Source organism: Caretta caretta, chromosome 1, assembly GCF_965140235.1.
Source record: "Caretta caretta isolate rCarCar2 chromosome 1, rCarCar1.hap1, whole genome shotgun sequence".
NCBI lineage: Eukaryota > Metazoa > Chordata > Testudines > Cheloniidae > Caretta > Caretta caretta.
The window spans coordinates 67,484,175-67,500,094 of NC_134206.1; the positions used below are offsets into that span (position 1 = coordinate 67,484,175).

Here is a 15,920-nt window from a genome sequence, read left to right on the forward strand (position 1 = left end):
AGTGTATAGTGAGACCTATAGTTAACATTGCATAAGTGCTCCATTTTATTTTCAGTCTTATTATATATTTGGTTTTTTATCTTTGAATGGTTTGTTCTCAGTCCAAGGACTACTGTTTTTAAAAAAATAAGTAAAACCGGTTCAGCCATTTTTGAGAATGGGAGGCAAAGAGAAAAAAATACAACTTTCATATATGAAAATTTCCATTTCCATTCTCAAAAATGGCTGAAACATTATTACTTTTTTTAAAAAAGTAATCCTTAGACAGAACAAAACAGCCAGATTTCAGCCCAAGAGTTAAAAGACCAAAAAAAAATATAAGACTGAAAATATTGTTTAGATTGGAACACATATGGAATGTTAAGTATAGGTAAGGCTGTGAGGTTGTCATGGAGATCACGGAAGTCATGGATTCCGTGACTTTCTGTGACCTCCGTGACTTCTCCAGTGCCTGGTGCGGCTGACCCCAGGGCTGCCCAAGCAGCTGGGGCAGCCCCAGGGCCAGCCTCACCAACCGCTGCTGGGGCAATCTTGGGCCACCACGCCTCCCAGCAGCAGCAGGAGTTTGAGTGTGGGAAGGGGCTCAGGGCTGGGATTTGGGGTGCGGTATGGGGTGAGGGCTCTGGGAGGTGCTTACCTGGAGGGGCTCCCAGGAAGCGGCAACATCCCCCTGCCTCAGCTCCTAAGTGGAGGCGTGGCCAAGGGGCTCTGCACACTACCTCCACCTGTAGGTACTGCCCCCACAGCTCACATTGGCCATGGTTCCCAGCCTATGGGAGATGTGGAGCCGGCACTCTGGGTGAAGGCAGCGCATAGAAGTGCCTGGCCACATCTCCACCTAGGAGCTGAGGGAGAGAGATGTCGCTGCTTCCGGGGAGGCACGGAGCCAGGTAAAGAGCCTGCCAGCCCTGCCAACTGCACCCCCCGGCACCAGTGGGGGTCCCAGACTGCGTGCCACCATCCACCCCCCACATCAGCGGGGGTCCCAGGCCACTCCCCCCAGCACCAGCGGGGATCCCAGGCCGCCCCCACATCACCACCTGCGGTGCCCCTGGGCTGCCACCCCCACCAAGATTTAGTCAGGGGTATATAGTACAAGTCGTGGACAGGTCACGGGCCCTGAATTTTTGTTTACAGTCCGTGACTTTTACTAAAAATACCCTTGACTAAAACGTAGCCTTAACTTTAGGTCTTGATGTGAACATTGTAGTTGTTAAAAACTTGAAATTTAGCAGGAATATAATTTCTTCTTTGTAGATGTGCATTTTAGTGGTTTCAGAAAAGTTGTCTATGATTTGTTAAAGTTATAAGTGTCTTAAAATAGTTGGCAAATATGCACTGATTTTTAAAATATGTCCTACTATAGTGTCTGCCAGTCTTCTATGGTCTCTGTGCACATGTATATATGTTAAGAAAGTTCAGAGAGAGAGTTGTGAAAGTGTGTAAGAAGGGACATAGGGCCTACCTGCTTTGATAGAATGATTGAAGGTACATAGGAAAGTGGAGAGAAATCCTGCATCTTTGATTGTGTGGTATACAGCATTCTGCCCTAGCTGCCTAGCAAATATTGCATACGATGGCAATTTTTATATGGAATTTGCCAGGCTGTTTTAAGATGAGAAACTACATTAAAAGAATATTAAGGTTGCAGTGTGAAACTCTGAGAAGTCAGAAAATGAATGACTTATGCAGGAAATCCCTTAAGTTGGCCATAAAAACCTTTGTACGACACTGTCATGCCTCTGTGTATTCCACATATTTAACAAGAAAAGTTTAGAAATGTTTTAGATAGATTTTAAAAAGAGAGCTATTCTACTTTTCATAGTGCTGTGCCTATAAAGCCAGAAAGAGAGTTAGAATGACTCTAGCCTTGTGGTTAGGGGACTCAGCTGTGATGGGGGGGTCGGATGCTTGGGTTTCACTTCCTCCTCTAATGAATATTTATTTTTTTAAACAAAATAAAACAGTGTTAATAGACGAGAATGAGAGAACCCAACTCTAGAATATCCAGTAGCCTGGTGTTTGGAGCACTCACCTGTAATTGGGGAAGGGAGAGTCTAACAACTTCAAATCCCTACCCAGATTGGACAGAGTAAGGATTTGAAGCAGGTTTCCCACATCCCAGATTTTTCTTTGACTTTGAACAAAACATTTAATTCAACCCAAAATGATTTTTTATTTTGTTTTCAGTTTTTTGTTTCACCCGGAATACCAAATAGCTTTTGTTTCAACTCGAAACACGTTTTTTTTCCAATTTGGCCAGAAAACCAAAAAAATTGATTATTCACACATATCACTCTATCTGTTACTGGTCCAAGATGGAAAATTGTTTGTCCTAAACCTGACTGGCATCATTTGGAGAGACATATGCCATTGTTTGGGATGAAAAATAAAAGAATATTCTTTAGCACAGCGATTCTCAGACTTTAGCAACCCGAGGCCCCCATTTTGATTTAATTTTTTTTGCGGACCCCATGACCCCCGCTCAGCCCCAGGCCCTGCTCCCCATTCCACCCCTTCCCCCAATGCCTCACACCCGCTTCACCTCTTCCCGCCCTCACTCCACCCCTGCACCACTTCTTCCCCACCCCTGAGTGCATCCCGTCCCTGCTTCTCCTCCCCCTCTCTCCCTCAATTCCTCCTGCTCCCTCGCAGCACCTCCTGCATGCCGCTGAATAGCTGTTCAGCGGCATGCAGGAGGTGCTGGGAAGGAACAGAGATGGGGCACGCTGCGGGAGGGGGTGGAATTATGTCCGGGGCCGCCAGCCCCACAGATCAACTCCTCCCTCTCTGATTTCATCTCCTCCCTCCCAGTGCCTCCTGTACGCCTGGGAACAGCTGTTCAGCGGTGTGCAGAAGGTGCTGGGAAAGAGAGGGAAGAGCGGGGATGGAGTGAAGTCAGGGGAGGGGGCGGAATCCTGTCCGGAGCCACTGCCCCCACTGATCAACTCCTTCCCCTCCCTCCCAGTGTCTCCTGCATGCCGGGGAACAGTTGTTCCCCAGCGTGCAGGAGATGCTGAGAGGGAGGGGGAGGAATTGAGGGGAAGGAGTTGATCAGTGGGGCCAGTGGACCACCTGGAGAACTCTCGCTGATCCCCAGGGGTCCAGGGACCCCAGTTTGAGAAACGGTGCTCTAGCAGGTTGATGGAAGTTTTATTTTGTTTGGTTTGAGGTTTTTTTGTTTGGTTTGTTTTGAGATTTTTTCACTTTTTTTGGTCAGCCATTTATTTTTCATTTGGTTCTTTTGAAGCTGCTTTGGGGGTTGGAATTTTCAAGCAGTTCTGACAGAGATAGACTAATTGGTGAAATGCAGGTGTAAGAGAAATGTAATTTATCTGTGTGGCTCTGCATTTTTATCACCAGGCAGTTGTCACTACGTATTTTATGTGTGTATGGGCACTAGTGTCATCTCATTAATACAGAGTAAAAACAGGCATCACAAACTTCAACCCCAGTCTTTAAGCTCTTCCCAGCCCTTTCTTGGTACGCTCTCTTCATTTTCTTCTTAAACTCCCTGCTTCTCACCATCTTTACTTTACCCCATTTCCCATACACTAAGAAGAGTGTCCAACTTCTTGTTCTCCAGAGATCCTCTACTAATTTCTTCCATAAATCTTTCCTGCTATATTCTATTCCTTAAGAATTTCTCCACACTCTCTTCAACCATAGCAATTTACTCTGTCTCATATTTGCTTCTTTTGTCAGTCTTAGATTTTAAGCTCTTTGGGGTCAGGAACATGTGTAGAGCACTGCATGAATTCGCAGTATTCTGTAAATGATTATTAATAATATATCTAGGTTAACTCTCTCACCATGAATTAAATTACCTCACTATAAAGTGATGTAGCACAGCATTAATTAAACTTAGCTCAAGCTTCAGTCATATGGCTGATTTTTTTTTTGAAGTGTAAATGATTAATGCTGTTTTACAGTATTTGATTCTGCCTCTCTGTGTTTTTATCTGTGTGTGGCTCTGTGTAGTTTGTGTATTTAATACATAGAGGTTGTGTTCTAAGATTATTAAATAGTTATTGTCTGATCCTGATAGGTGCAGTTCACCTGTACTATACTTTGACGTCAAGTCAGTAAACGTTACGGGTGCTCAGCATTTTTCAGGCTCAAGACCTTTTGTGTGTGTGTGTGTATGGGCACATACATATATCAGAATCTCAATCTTTTTAGTTCAGCTGGAATTCCAGATCTAAAAATTTTTATGGCTACCAAATTCTTTAAAAAAACGTAATGATTTGGAGGCCTGTCTGCTACTTTAGCGGGTGGAAATTTTTAGCAACTGAGGAACAGTGTTCAGAAAACCCAGAACTCAAGACATCTGAGATTTACTTTCTCAGTATTGGTTGGAGAGTACTGAGAATATGGGCAGTAGAATCATAGAATCATAGACTGTCAGGGTTGGAAGGGACCGCAGGAGGTCATCTAGTCCAACCCCCTGCTCAAAGCAGGACCAATCCCCAACGAAATCATCCCAGCCGGGGCTTTGTCAAGCCTGACCTTTAAATCTTCTAAGGAAGGAGATTCCACCACCTCCCTAGGTAACGTATTCCAGTGTTTCAGCACCCTCCTAGTGAAAAAGTTTTTCCTACTATCCAACCTAAACCTCCCCCACTACAACTTGAGTAGTTCCCCTTACAATCAAGAATCCCTTAATAAGGGATCCAAAGGGTATTTCTGAAATTTTCTAGCCTCCTAACATAAAGCTGGAGTCATTCACACAGTGAAATTCGGGCTGAAGAATGACAGTCCAGAAATAATTGGTTTGGCTCAAGATGACCAGCCAAAACACATTTTTTTAAGCAGAGAGGGATAGGTTCTCCAGAGGATTTAGGGCTGTGGTACTCAACCTATTTTTCATGGGGCCCACAATGTGTTACCTGGGCTGCAGGTTGAGAACTACAGTGCTCCCCCGCCCCGAGCCTTCCCCTACAGACCCGTATGCCCAGTGCCTCCCACGTAGAGACCTCTCCACAGAGTGGGGCCAGGAGCGGAGCCCTGGGCGGGGTACTGGGCAGCACGGAGGCAGCCTGGACCCCAACCCCACTGCGCCTGGCAGCAGGGAACCCGGATCTGGCCATGCGGGCCTGGCAGCGTTTAGCACACAGTTGGGCCGTAGCTGTGTGCCAGTTGGACTGCATGCTGGCCACAGCTTGGGGGCCTGATTTAGGGCCTAAGTCTGACATTTACTTGCCATTGAGATACTCAAAACCACCGCTAACCTGCCGCCCACCTCTGTAGGTGCCTGAATTTCCATCATTACAGTCCCCTAGGGCACCTACATTTCTGCCAGGGAGCATGCACACAGCTGTCGCATTCTAGGCACCTATCTCATGCCGAAGCCCCAGCAGGATGCTCAAACTAGGTGTTCCCCTGCTTATCTTGCCTGTGGAATCCAATCTAGTAGGCATTCTCAGCGAACACCTAAACCCACACAAAACAGCTGCTGGTGGTGCCCTTTTAACTTTTTGCCCACTGGTTAGAACACTCAGCTGGGATGTAGTAGATCCAATTCAATTCTTCATTCTGCCTTATGTGGAGAAGGGATTTCAACGTAGTTCTTCCCCCTTCCAATAGAGTGCCCTAATTACTGTGTTAGGGTGTAGTCTGAGGTAGGCTTCTCTCGATCTGTCCTGTTGAAGCTGTGCTGCTTTGTATAATTAACTAGGCATTGGAGAACAGGGACTGGGTCTCCTACCTCCTAGGTGAGTGCCCTAACCACTGGACTGTAGTGTCATCCTCTCTCACTGTCTCTCCCAGTGTGCATTTAAGCAATTATACACAGCTCAACAGGAGAGACTGAAAGAAACCTGCCCCAGAATACATCATAGCACAATGGTTAAGGTAATCTTCTGAGACAGGGAAGACCCAAGTTCCTTATTTGCATCAGACAGTGAGGAAAATTGAATGTGGGTCTCTCACAATCTGGTTAAGTGCTCTAACCAGTGGGCTGAAAGATATAAGGGGACCACAACCAGCACCTATTTCTCTTTTACCTATGCACTGTACAGGGAGCCTAGGTGCCTAACTTGGGGCTGTGGATTCCTCTGAGCAGTAAGGTGCCTAAAAGTTAGGTGTGGTAACATGAAAAGGAGTACTTGTGGCACCTTAGAGACTAACCAATTTATTTGAGCATAAGCTTTCGTGAGCTACAGCTCACTGTGAGCTGTAGCTCACGAAAGCTTATGCTCAAATAAATTGGTTAGTCTCTAAAGTGCCACAAGTACTCCTTTTCTTTTTGCGAATACAGACTAACACGGCTGTTACTCTGAAACGTGTGGTAACATGTTAGTCCCTCCGTTAATCTAGCTCAAAGTTCTTATGTATGCCTTTGAACTGAATTGTAGGACCAGAAATTTCCACATTTAGTCTTTAAAAATGCAGTGAACAAAAATGCTTTATTTAGCTTTTTTCCATTATCTCTTTCATAAAATAGAAATATAAAAATCCTGACTGAAAGCATTATCAATTCAAATAGTATGTCAAGGCTTATCAGTCTTCCAAATTGTATGTATTGAGCAAATCCATTTTCACATACTTTCACCAAAACAAAAAAGGAGGAAACTGATTACATGATCCATTCTCATGTCTAATAAAATAGCGGTATGCATTTTTGACAAGCTTATACTGAACCATACAGATGGAAAATTCCAGTTCTCTATTCTCAGCAGGAAAAGTTGGCTTTTTAAGAAAATCTTTTTATTTCATGACTGTCACCCAGCATAGCAATTACAAACAAAATGGAGGTGACAAAAATGAAAACTCAGCTGGCTTAATTCTATGAAGTGTTTGTATTTCCATAGAGCCAGTCTTTGCTCAGTTATTTGATTTGAAAAATTAATCCTGATAATGCCTTTTGAGTTCCTTAAGTACTGTTCACTATTTTTCTAGGATGAGTTCTACAGAACAAAGACTAACAGATTTCTACAGCAGATTAGTTTACAGATGAAGCTCAATTCTACTGAGAATGATTCTCTAACGACCCCTTTTTATTTCCTTTGGGCTATGTGAATGCTTTAATATTGAGAGAACAGAGTTCAGTAAATATATTGTCTCAAACGGTTAGTTTATGCAGTCCTCCTGAAATGTTTTAATTATTCCTTTTTTTCCATAATTAAGAAATCAGAGGTCAGGAAAGCCAACTGAGAGCTGATCATAGCTTCTGTATTAGTTTAAAGGAACCCCTAATAACATGAGTTGTTGTTTTTCTCATTTGCTTTACAGAACAAGAAGAGTGTGTTAATTGCACAGATGAATGCAGAGTGCTCGGTCATTCTGACAGGTGTTGGATGCCACAGTTCCCTACAAACAATCAGGCTGAAAATGCAGATTATCGCACAAATCTCTTTGTACCCACAGTTGAAGCTAACGTTGAGACTGAGACTTACGAAACTGTGAATCCCACCGGGAAAAAGACTTTTTGTACATTCGGGAAAGACAAGCGAGAGCACACTATTCTCATTGCCAATGTTAAACCTTATTTAAAAGCCAAACGTGCCCTGAGTCCTCTTCTTCAGGAGGTTCCCTCAGCATCGAGCAGCCCAACCAAGACATGCATTGAGCCTTGCACCTCAACAAAAGGACCACTGGATGGTTGTGAAGTGAAATCAGGAGCCTTGGCTGAATCAAGCAGCCAGTACTTGTCAACTGACAGTCAGTATCTATCACCTAGTAAACAGTCAAGAGACACTCCATTCATTGCATCAGATCAGATGGCTAGGGTCTTTGCAGATGTACATTCCCGAGTGAGCCGAGACTCAAGTGAGATGGACTCTGTTCTGGAGCAGTTAGACCGTTCAAATCGGGATCTAGGGAGAGAGTCAGTGGATGCAGAGGAAGTTGTGAGAGAAATTGACAAGCTTTTACAGGACTGTCGTGGAAGTGACCCTGTAGCTGTGAGGAAGTGAAAAAAAAAAGTGTAGGCTGGCACTTACTTGCCTCTTCTGCTTATCTGGAAAAAAAAAAGATCGCCCCTGGTTATAACAGTTTTACAGGGATGAAGGAAGACCAATGCTGCTTTAAGGCTTTTAGTGAACGTCTGAAGTGCCCACAAGTATGTTCTTTTCACTGCTCTTTCTTTTTCACATAAAATACTGGTTTCATTTTGACCAAACTTTCATTAGGACAGTGTGAAGTACATTAAGAACCAAGAGAAAGAAGGAAAGACAGTGCCATTTTGACAATCTGATAGGAAGGTATGAGAAATGAGGAATAGAACTACGTCTGATATTTTAAGACTGTCCTCAATAGTTGATGCTGACTTTACTGTTTACCTATAAACCCCATGAAAAGCAGGGTTGAATCATTCTGATCTGTGGTGGATTTCCAGCAGTCACCACAGGCTTCTACTGAAAGTCCTAAAAAAGATTTTGTAGTAGTCCAAGCTACACCAAACATTAACATTCATTTGTGGTAAACATTTCTGTATAAAATTATCTGCCACAAAAATGAAACAAAAACACAAAAAACAAAAATCATTCCAGATCATTATTCAACAAAACATATCCTGGTCATTAGTAACACAACTCATATCATATTAAAGTTAAATGTAAAATGATATAGTCCATTTTGTCCTGCACACACATAAGCTAATTCACTTGATAAAAAGGAAAAAAAAAGGTTTTAATGCCTATTTAGCATTTTAGTGTCCAACAAAAATATAAATAGTTAGCACTAAGTTAGAAACAAACCTGAGGTATAATACAAGTTCGCAAAAATAGTTACCTTTGAAGGGTAATACGTGAAACAAAATAACATTATTAACACGTTTTTATTAATTTGTGGACACTAAAATAGCTCAGGAAAGTGAAAATGTCTTAGACATCTACACAAATCACATGACCATTTAAATGTGCAAATGTAAGAAGATTCAATGTGTTTACATCAAATGACATATTTTTATTGATTTATTGCAGATTCAGTGCATATGAGCCAAATCGTTGAGTGTATAAGAGCTATATTGTGTATTTTATTAAATTAATATATAGTTGTGTTGCAAAAATATTTGGGCTTATATTGTAAATGGCAAGTGTTGCCTCAGTAGCTGTCGAACTCTATGAGTTTTGTTTTCTCCTGCTTCCTTTTCCCCATGGAGTGTGGGAAGCAGAGCCTCAGAGCAAAGTCTCTTGTTTAATGTATGGTCTACAAAGTACTTCAGTACATAATCTGTTCAGAATGTGTTTGAGTGAGCTGATGGAGCTAACTGAACGGCCTACAAATACAACTATCAGTCATGGTTATGTGCAAATCCTTCTATTGCAAACCTATGTTTAATAACAAAAATTACACTTGAACCAACACCTGAAACCTCCTTGTTTTTTTCCAAGCACATATGCAGACAGTCTGTTAGGTAACACATTCTTGGTTGAAATCACAACTGATCCTAATATTTAATGTTTTATGCTACTGTTAAGTTCCTCGAGTATAAAAATGTGTCAGAGCCTGTGTGGTAAAGCGCTGTTTTTTCTGGTTTCTTGGAAAGTGCTATGGTTTACAAAGGTTCTGGGTGCAGGCTGCTTATTTTTTATTTGTTTTTTTAACTATTATTTTAAGTTGCTTTGTTACCGCCTTGGAATAATTTACAAGAGAATGTCTCTCTCTCTCTCTCTTTCTCTCTCCCTCCTCTCCCCCTCCCCCCTTTTAACGTCAACCCTTTAGAGAGTTTGGCAAACTTCAAAATGGCTTCTAGATGAAAAGCTGAAAAAATACACATTTAAATATTCCCTTAAAATGAAACTAGCACAAGCACAAGAAGCAGCAGAGGAAAAGTTTAGACTAAAATTTTCCTCTAGGTATTTTAAATACTCTCTATGACATAGCACCATGAAACACAGTGATAAAAAATTGTTGATCTGCATTACACTAAATTTAAACTGTCATATTTTTAAATGTATTTAAAAGAGTGAATTTAATTCAGGTTGGCCATTTCAGATCCCACAAGGCCGTACTTAAATAATATTCATCAGTTCAAGAAACAGAGTTGACCAACATCTGGCTGTGATGTTGTGTATTCCGTGATAAAGGTGTTCTCATCTAGTCAGACCTACAATGAATTGTCTTTGGTTCTTGAAAAGCAGCCATTACAAAAGTTTGCTCTCAGCTTCCATTGTACAGAAAGTCTACAATCATATGTAAACAAAGGATATTGTACATGTTTTATCAAGCTACTCTCCATATTTTGGACAATTTGTGTATCTAAAATGTGTTGTTGTCTGTGTACTACAGTATTATTTTGCCAAGAGATTGAAAGTTGATTTTGCTTGATAGCTAAAATTCCAGAGAGGATCCCTTTTTGTTTTGTCTGTCTTTTATCCTTGTTTCCATGGTGCCCATCACTTTAGTTTATGAGCACCAAGCTTTTAGTTCAGCCAGTGAGATCCATGATTCAGATAAACCTAAATCAGTATGTAAATGCAGTCAAGTGATGGAGGCTTCTGTATTTTATAAACAATTTTAACATTCAGAAACCAATTGTACAATTCACTGTATGTGTCTGAAGACATAAAAACACAACATTTTGAGAACGGGCTGTGCCAGTGTAAAAGAAATTTACCTTAAGGCTCTCTGTCACTAGTGATTTACTAGCTTGAGCTGTTTAACACATTATCTGTATTTAGTAGTTATTATTTATTTACCAGTCTGAGGTAATTCGGAATTCATGACTCACAGCTTTAGAGCTGAGTTTAGCAAATCTTGCTTTTATATAATTTGTCCAGCAACTGCCTTGTGTTGCAGATCTTTGGCATATTGCTTCCAATGAGGCTGTCCCGGAATATGATATCTGCGTCATAATTTAGGAGTCACCTGTCACTGCTGTTGAGACATCATGATCAACTGATAAAGTTTACATGGGGGGAGGTTTTGAGGGTTAAGTTAGCATCTGTGTGATTAAGTGAAGGAGATACCACACATGGGAGAAGTAAAATATAACTGTTTATCCTTCAACCTCCTTGCAAACAACTGGAAACAACCCAGCAATTAAAACTAAAGCCCATGGATTATTTCTTGCCTTTTTTACATACATAAGGCAGATTTTAAAAGTGACTTTTAATACTAAATGAAAACTTCCACCCGACAATTGTAAAAATAATTATTGTTACAAGGGGAAATCCATTAAGCAACTAATAAAGATGTGTGAAATATGAGTGGAGAGGAATGGATGTCTATGCCACTTGTATATTAACCAAAGCAAATAATAGAGTAATATTTCCTATGATTTCCGAAAATGTTGACCAACCAAATCATAAACAACTGAATTCAAAATCAGTTAGAAAATTTACTTTTTTCTAGGCCTGTCCTACAGAAGAGAACTTCTCTTGAAATGTGATTTGCCATGAGAGCACACAGGAGATTGTCCATTTAGAAATACGACCATTAAAAAGTCATGCAGATGCTAGTGATGGAGCTCAATGCTTTATTCAAACTAGCTTTCCAGCTGTTTGTTGCCTAATGGAGTAGAAATGCTGAGGTCAACAAGTAGTCTGAAGTCTGGCATATTATACGCCCACTCATTATTGTCTAATTACATTCTTTTGACATCAGGCAGCATTTATCAGTGCATTAATTCAAATGGGAGTTTTGGCTATCAAGATTTGTTGATTTGAAGTGTAATTGAATGAAACCTGATTAAGGTCTTGACTTCTCTGGCCCCATTGTTCCACAGGTTGGCAGTTCACATTTATCAACCCTTGTCTCCCCATATGGCTAAGAGCTGCACCAAGTGATTGGTGAACAACACTACAAAAACAAAAGCAGCATACGTTGTATGGATTATCTCAACCGCTATTGTTTAATGGCTGTGTTTAATGTGACCTATCTGGAAAATGAGGACTACGAATAAAAAGCAATTACTAATAGTGGTGTTGCCTGCTCTTGCATTCATTAACAGAAAAGAAATGTGTTAAACACTGCATACCACAGGGAGCCTGATGGTAATTACTTTGGAAAAGCAACTTGTGGCAATGCGGCTGTTACAGCTAGTTAACAGTTTGCCAAAAAAATGACAGTTCCTGCTTCATTTATTAGAAATGTGTAACTGTTTTCTCTCAACAGGAAAGTGGTGAAGACTTTTCATCAAGCTGGGTACGGTTATCTTTTAAGCAGCTGATGTGATGAAGCCCTACAGGCTATTATTACAACAGTATAGAGCTTCAGTAATAGGACTTTACTATACTGTTTTACTATACTGAAGTGAACTCACTAGAAGTATTATAAATGAGGGTCTCAGTTCTCAAAGGCTGTCAGCCTAAGAAGAAAGATCAAATCACTGCTCAAGTGTACAAGTGGAAAAATAATCCAAACGATGTAGGGTTTTTGGTGGTTGTTTTTTTTAAATCTTTCTCAATGTCCTGGGTATCGGAGGTAAGTAATCTCTATTCCTATTCTGCTGTAAGCAACTTGACAAAACAATGGGGAAAAATGTGACTAAGTATTAAGTCTGGCTGCTTGAGTTGTTAACAAAATATACAATCTTAACTAGCCTGTAACTTGTTCAGTTTTTACATCAAGATGAATTCACCAAATGATGTTCCAAAGGGCTTTTTTAAAGTGCTCTAATTTGAAGTCTTCTGTGGTTACCCATGTGGCATAATGATAATAGGTTGATATATGTGGAGCTGTGGAGAAGTTACTTCCACAAATTTTCAACCAACAAGAAAATAGTTTTTGCTTTTGACAGATTCATATTTAGATCATTCAGGATACTGCAGGTATTAGGGAGATATTTGTAAATACCCAGCTTCTAGCTCATGGTTAGTCTAACATGATCTTTTGTCCTTTTCGGTTCTGTATTACCAGAGGCTGACCTTTACAGTCCTGCAGGCAAGAGGCTATTCATCCCATATCTTCTATAGCTCTATTATGCATAAACAAAACCATCCTGCATCTAATTAGCTGACTACCCTGCACACAGAAAACGCCTATTGTTTTCTTCTCTGCTTTCTGCTGCATATGTTTGTCTTCCCAAAGGCTGCATTCCAAAATCCAGCAAGCCCTGTCCATGCAGAATCTTGCCAGAATGTACCTTATGCTCCTGAAGTCCTTGTTTGACGTGCTGGTTTGCTGTCATGAACTCTGCATAATTCAGAGCTTGGCTGGATACATAGTATTGGTAGAACAAACAGGAATAAACCATCCCAGCTTCCCTTTACCCCAGAATACAGTGTCATTGATTTCTCATTTGCAAAGTGGCCAGTCTGTTGCATAAAGATTCTTAGATCTCCACTAGGCCAATCACATATAGCTGCTTTACAGTGTTCACTCATGGGACAAATATCCTGTTCTCAACCCTTATATGTCTGAGACAAGAAAGCAGCTGAAAGTATATTTCTTCACTTAGTTATATGTCCCTACAGGCAGAATTTCACTGACAGTAATGGGGAGATGGCCCTATGCAGTACATGTGTAGCCTGAACTGTAAAAGGTCAGCTTAGTATCAGTAGTGCACACAGAAATGGATCAGGAAGTTAATGAGCCATCTTTAAGCCTTTTGAGTCACATTTTCCAGGATGCTTGTGGTGTCAGAGGGATACATAGGGAGCACAAAATCGCCCTTTGTTCATTTTTTATTATTACTAATATGACCCCACTCACAATATGTTAAATTCAAGTTTAAGAGAAACATTTCCCTTCATGGTTAGGAGACAGTGTTTTCTTTCTTTCTTAATAGATACTGGAATCAATCTGTGGAGTCTATTTTAGTTTCAAAATAAAAGTACTGTTGATAGGCATGTATCTTTTCTACAGGTATTGTTGAGCAGATATGATTGGGGTGGTTTTTTATTCACACAAAAATGTAATATGTCCCCAAAGACTTTTCTGTGTTCCCTGATAAGGACAGGAACCACAGGTAGATCTTAGAGCATGGCCTGGCAGTCAACAAATTTGGGCTCTGGCTAACCTGTGGAGAAAGGGAGCAGCCAAGGACCCGCACTATTTAACAAGGAGACTATCAACTAAGTGCCTCTGCTGCCACTGTATCGCAAGGAGAGAGGGAATCTGTGACTTATCCAAGACATTCGAGCTTTTTAGGTTAAAACCAGCAGCATAATTTGCACCTGGAAACTAACTGGAAGCAAGTGCGGATGAAGCACGTTTTTAACATGCTTTCAAGAAGAACCATTCCTTAACAAATCCAGTCACATTCTGTGCTAGCTGCGGTTTCTAAAGGCTTATCTACAGGTCCCATTAGGGTGTAAATTCTAGGGCGCACTAGCATGTTGCGTCCTCGCTGGCCTATGTGGACCCTAGTGGCACATACCCATAATGTGTCCTAGCGTAGTCCTGTTTGACATGGAACTACATTAGCACACTAGGGAACTTTTATTGCACATCAGCAGGATCCACAGGGGCAAGTTAGTGCATGATATGCCAACACACTAGAATTTATAACCTTCTTTTGTGGACTAATGCATCATGTAGACAAGCCCTAAGTGGTCTTAAGAAAGTCACATGTAGAATTCTTTGCAGCAGTCCAGTCTGAAAGTGACAAAGACATGGATCACTAGGCTGAGATCTGCATCCAAAAAAAAAAATGTCACACCTTTTGGGCCTCATGTAAAAAGACCTTTTGCCCACTCCTGCTATTACCACACCTCAGCATAGTTGCCAGTAGCCACTATTATTTGTAACAATGGTTTTCAGTGTAAGTTTACATTTAATGTTTATATAGTATAAGGAAACAGTTTCACAGAAGATAACTTCTACGTCACATACTCATTTGCTCTCCAGCTGCTCCTTAGCAGTCCCATAGTGTTTCTCTCTTTTATTATAAATTTGTAGTTAAAAATGTAAAACAAAGTATACATATAAAATAATTACATTGCATAAAACAGAAGATTTATCATCATATCCATTATAAATTTACTCCAGGAGTAAGCTTTTGGGGGCAGAGAACCCTTGTCCATCTTTAGGAGCCTAAAACGCTTGTTGGCAAAACTGTTTGGTGTGCATGTTTTGTATAGTTAATATATTTTATAACTACTCAATGTAGTATAGTTCATAGTTAAATAATGAACAGTGATAAATTACAGTATCTCTGAAGTCCTATTTGAGTCTAAAATGATGTAAATAAATATTTACCATGGGACTGTTGGGAGTATAAGGTGGGAAACTGAGTCACAAGTCCACCCATTTAGGCTTAATCAATTTTTGCCTTTATTTATACAATTTGAGACAGAAGTATTGTCTCTTACAGTACCTGAACATATGTTTATAACAGATGATAAACAAATAAGTTAGTATGGGGCACAAGTTACCATAATCCCAGGCACAGAGAAGTTCTCCTGTATGTCATGATGGTCATCACTGCCTCTGATCTCTGGTCTAATCCTTCAGACCCGTTCCTTCAGTTTGTGGTCCAGGGTTTCTCTGATTTGGTCTTATTCACTTGGGGGTATTTATTCATTTCCACATTACATATTAATTAACCTTTTTCCAATAAGTGTTTAGTATATTATGCATTTGTTTTATGTGACCCGTACAATACTCATGCACAAGATTCAATTTACACAACTTTTGCTGTTTATACAATTTCCATGTCATTCTGTTTCTGTGTCACCCTGCTCCTGTGACTTCTTGTCATTACAGGGTTGTGTACTTTTTACCTAAAATCTTCCAGCACATCACCTTTGTCCTGTCAGCAATAACATCATTTTAAGCAAATCAACAAATCTATGTCAAGGGAGAAGAATTGACAAAACCACAATCATGCCAGAAGGGCATTGACCTAAGAGTGACCTCGTCTAAACTCATTCATTGTCTATTATAAATTATCATGGCATAACTAACAAAGCTCTTAATCTTACTATTTTGCAATTCTTCACTTTTATATTCCAGTATCGTAATGCTGTATGTGTATTATACCCCTTTAATCTTCTTTAACCATGGGTTTTCAAAGGCCCTTTTCACTCAAA

The 15,920-nt window shown here is 40.5% G+C and overlaps 1 protein-coding gene across 10 annotated transcripts in view; it reads left to right on the forward strand.

Annotated features, from left to right (window-relative positions):
* The window catches only part of PCDH17 (protocadherin 17), a 111,433-nt gene extending 99,569 nt beyond the window's left edge, over positions 1-11,864 (forward strand). For 6 of the 10 annotated variants that reach the window (XM_048851675.2, XM_048851685.2, XM_048851693.2 and 3 more), the window contains one exon: positions 7,234-11,864. In XM_048851675.2, the coding sequence (XP_048707632.1) occupies positions 7,234-7,916 (683 nt within the window). In that variant the 3' untranslated portion in view covers positions 7,917-11,864. The remainder of the gene's footprint in view (positions 1-7,233) is intronic. The other 4 variants (XM_048851714.2, XM_048851721.2, XR_007356908.2 and 1 more) reach the window with 3 other exon arrangements.
* The last annotated feature ends 4,056 nt before the right edge of the window (positions 11,865-15,920 follow it).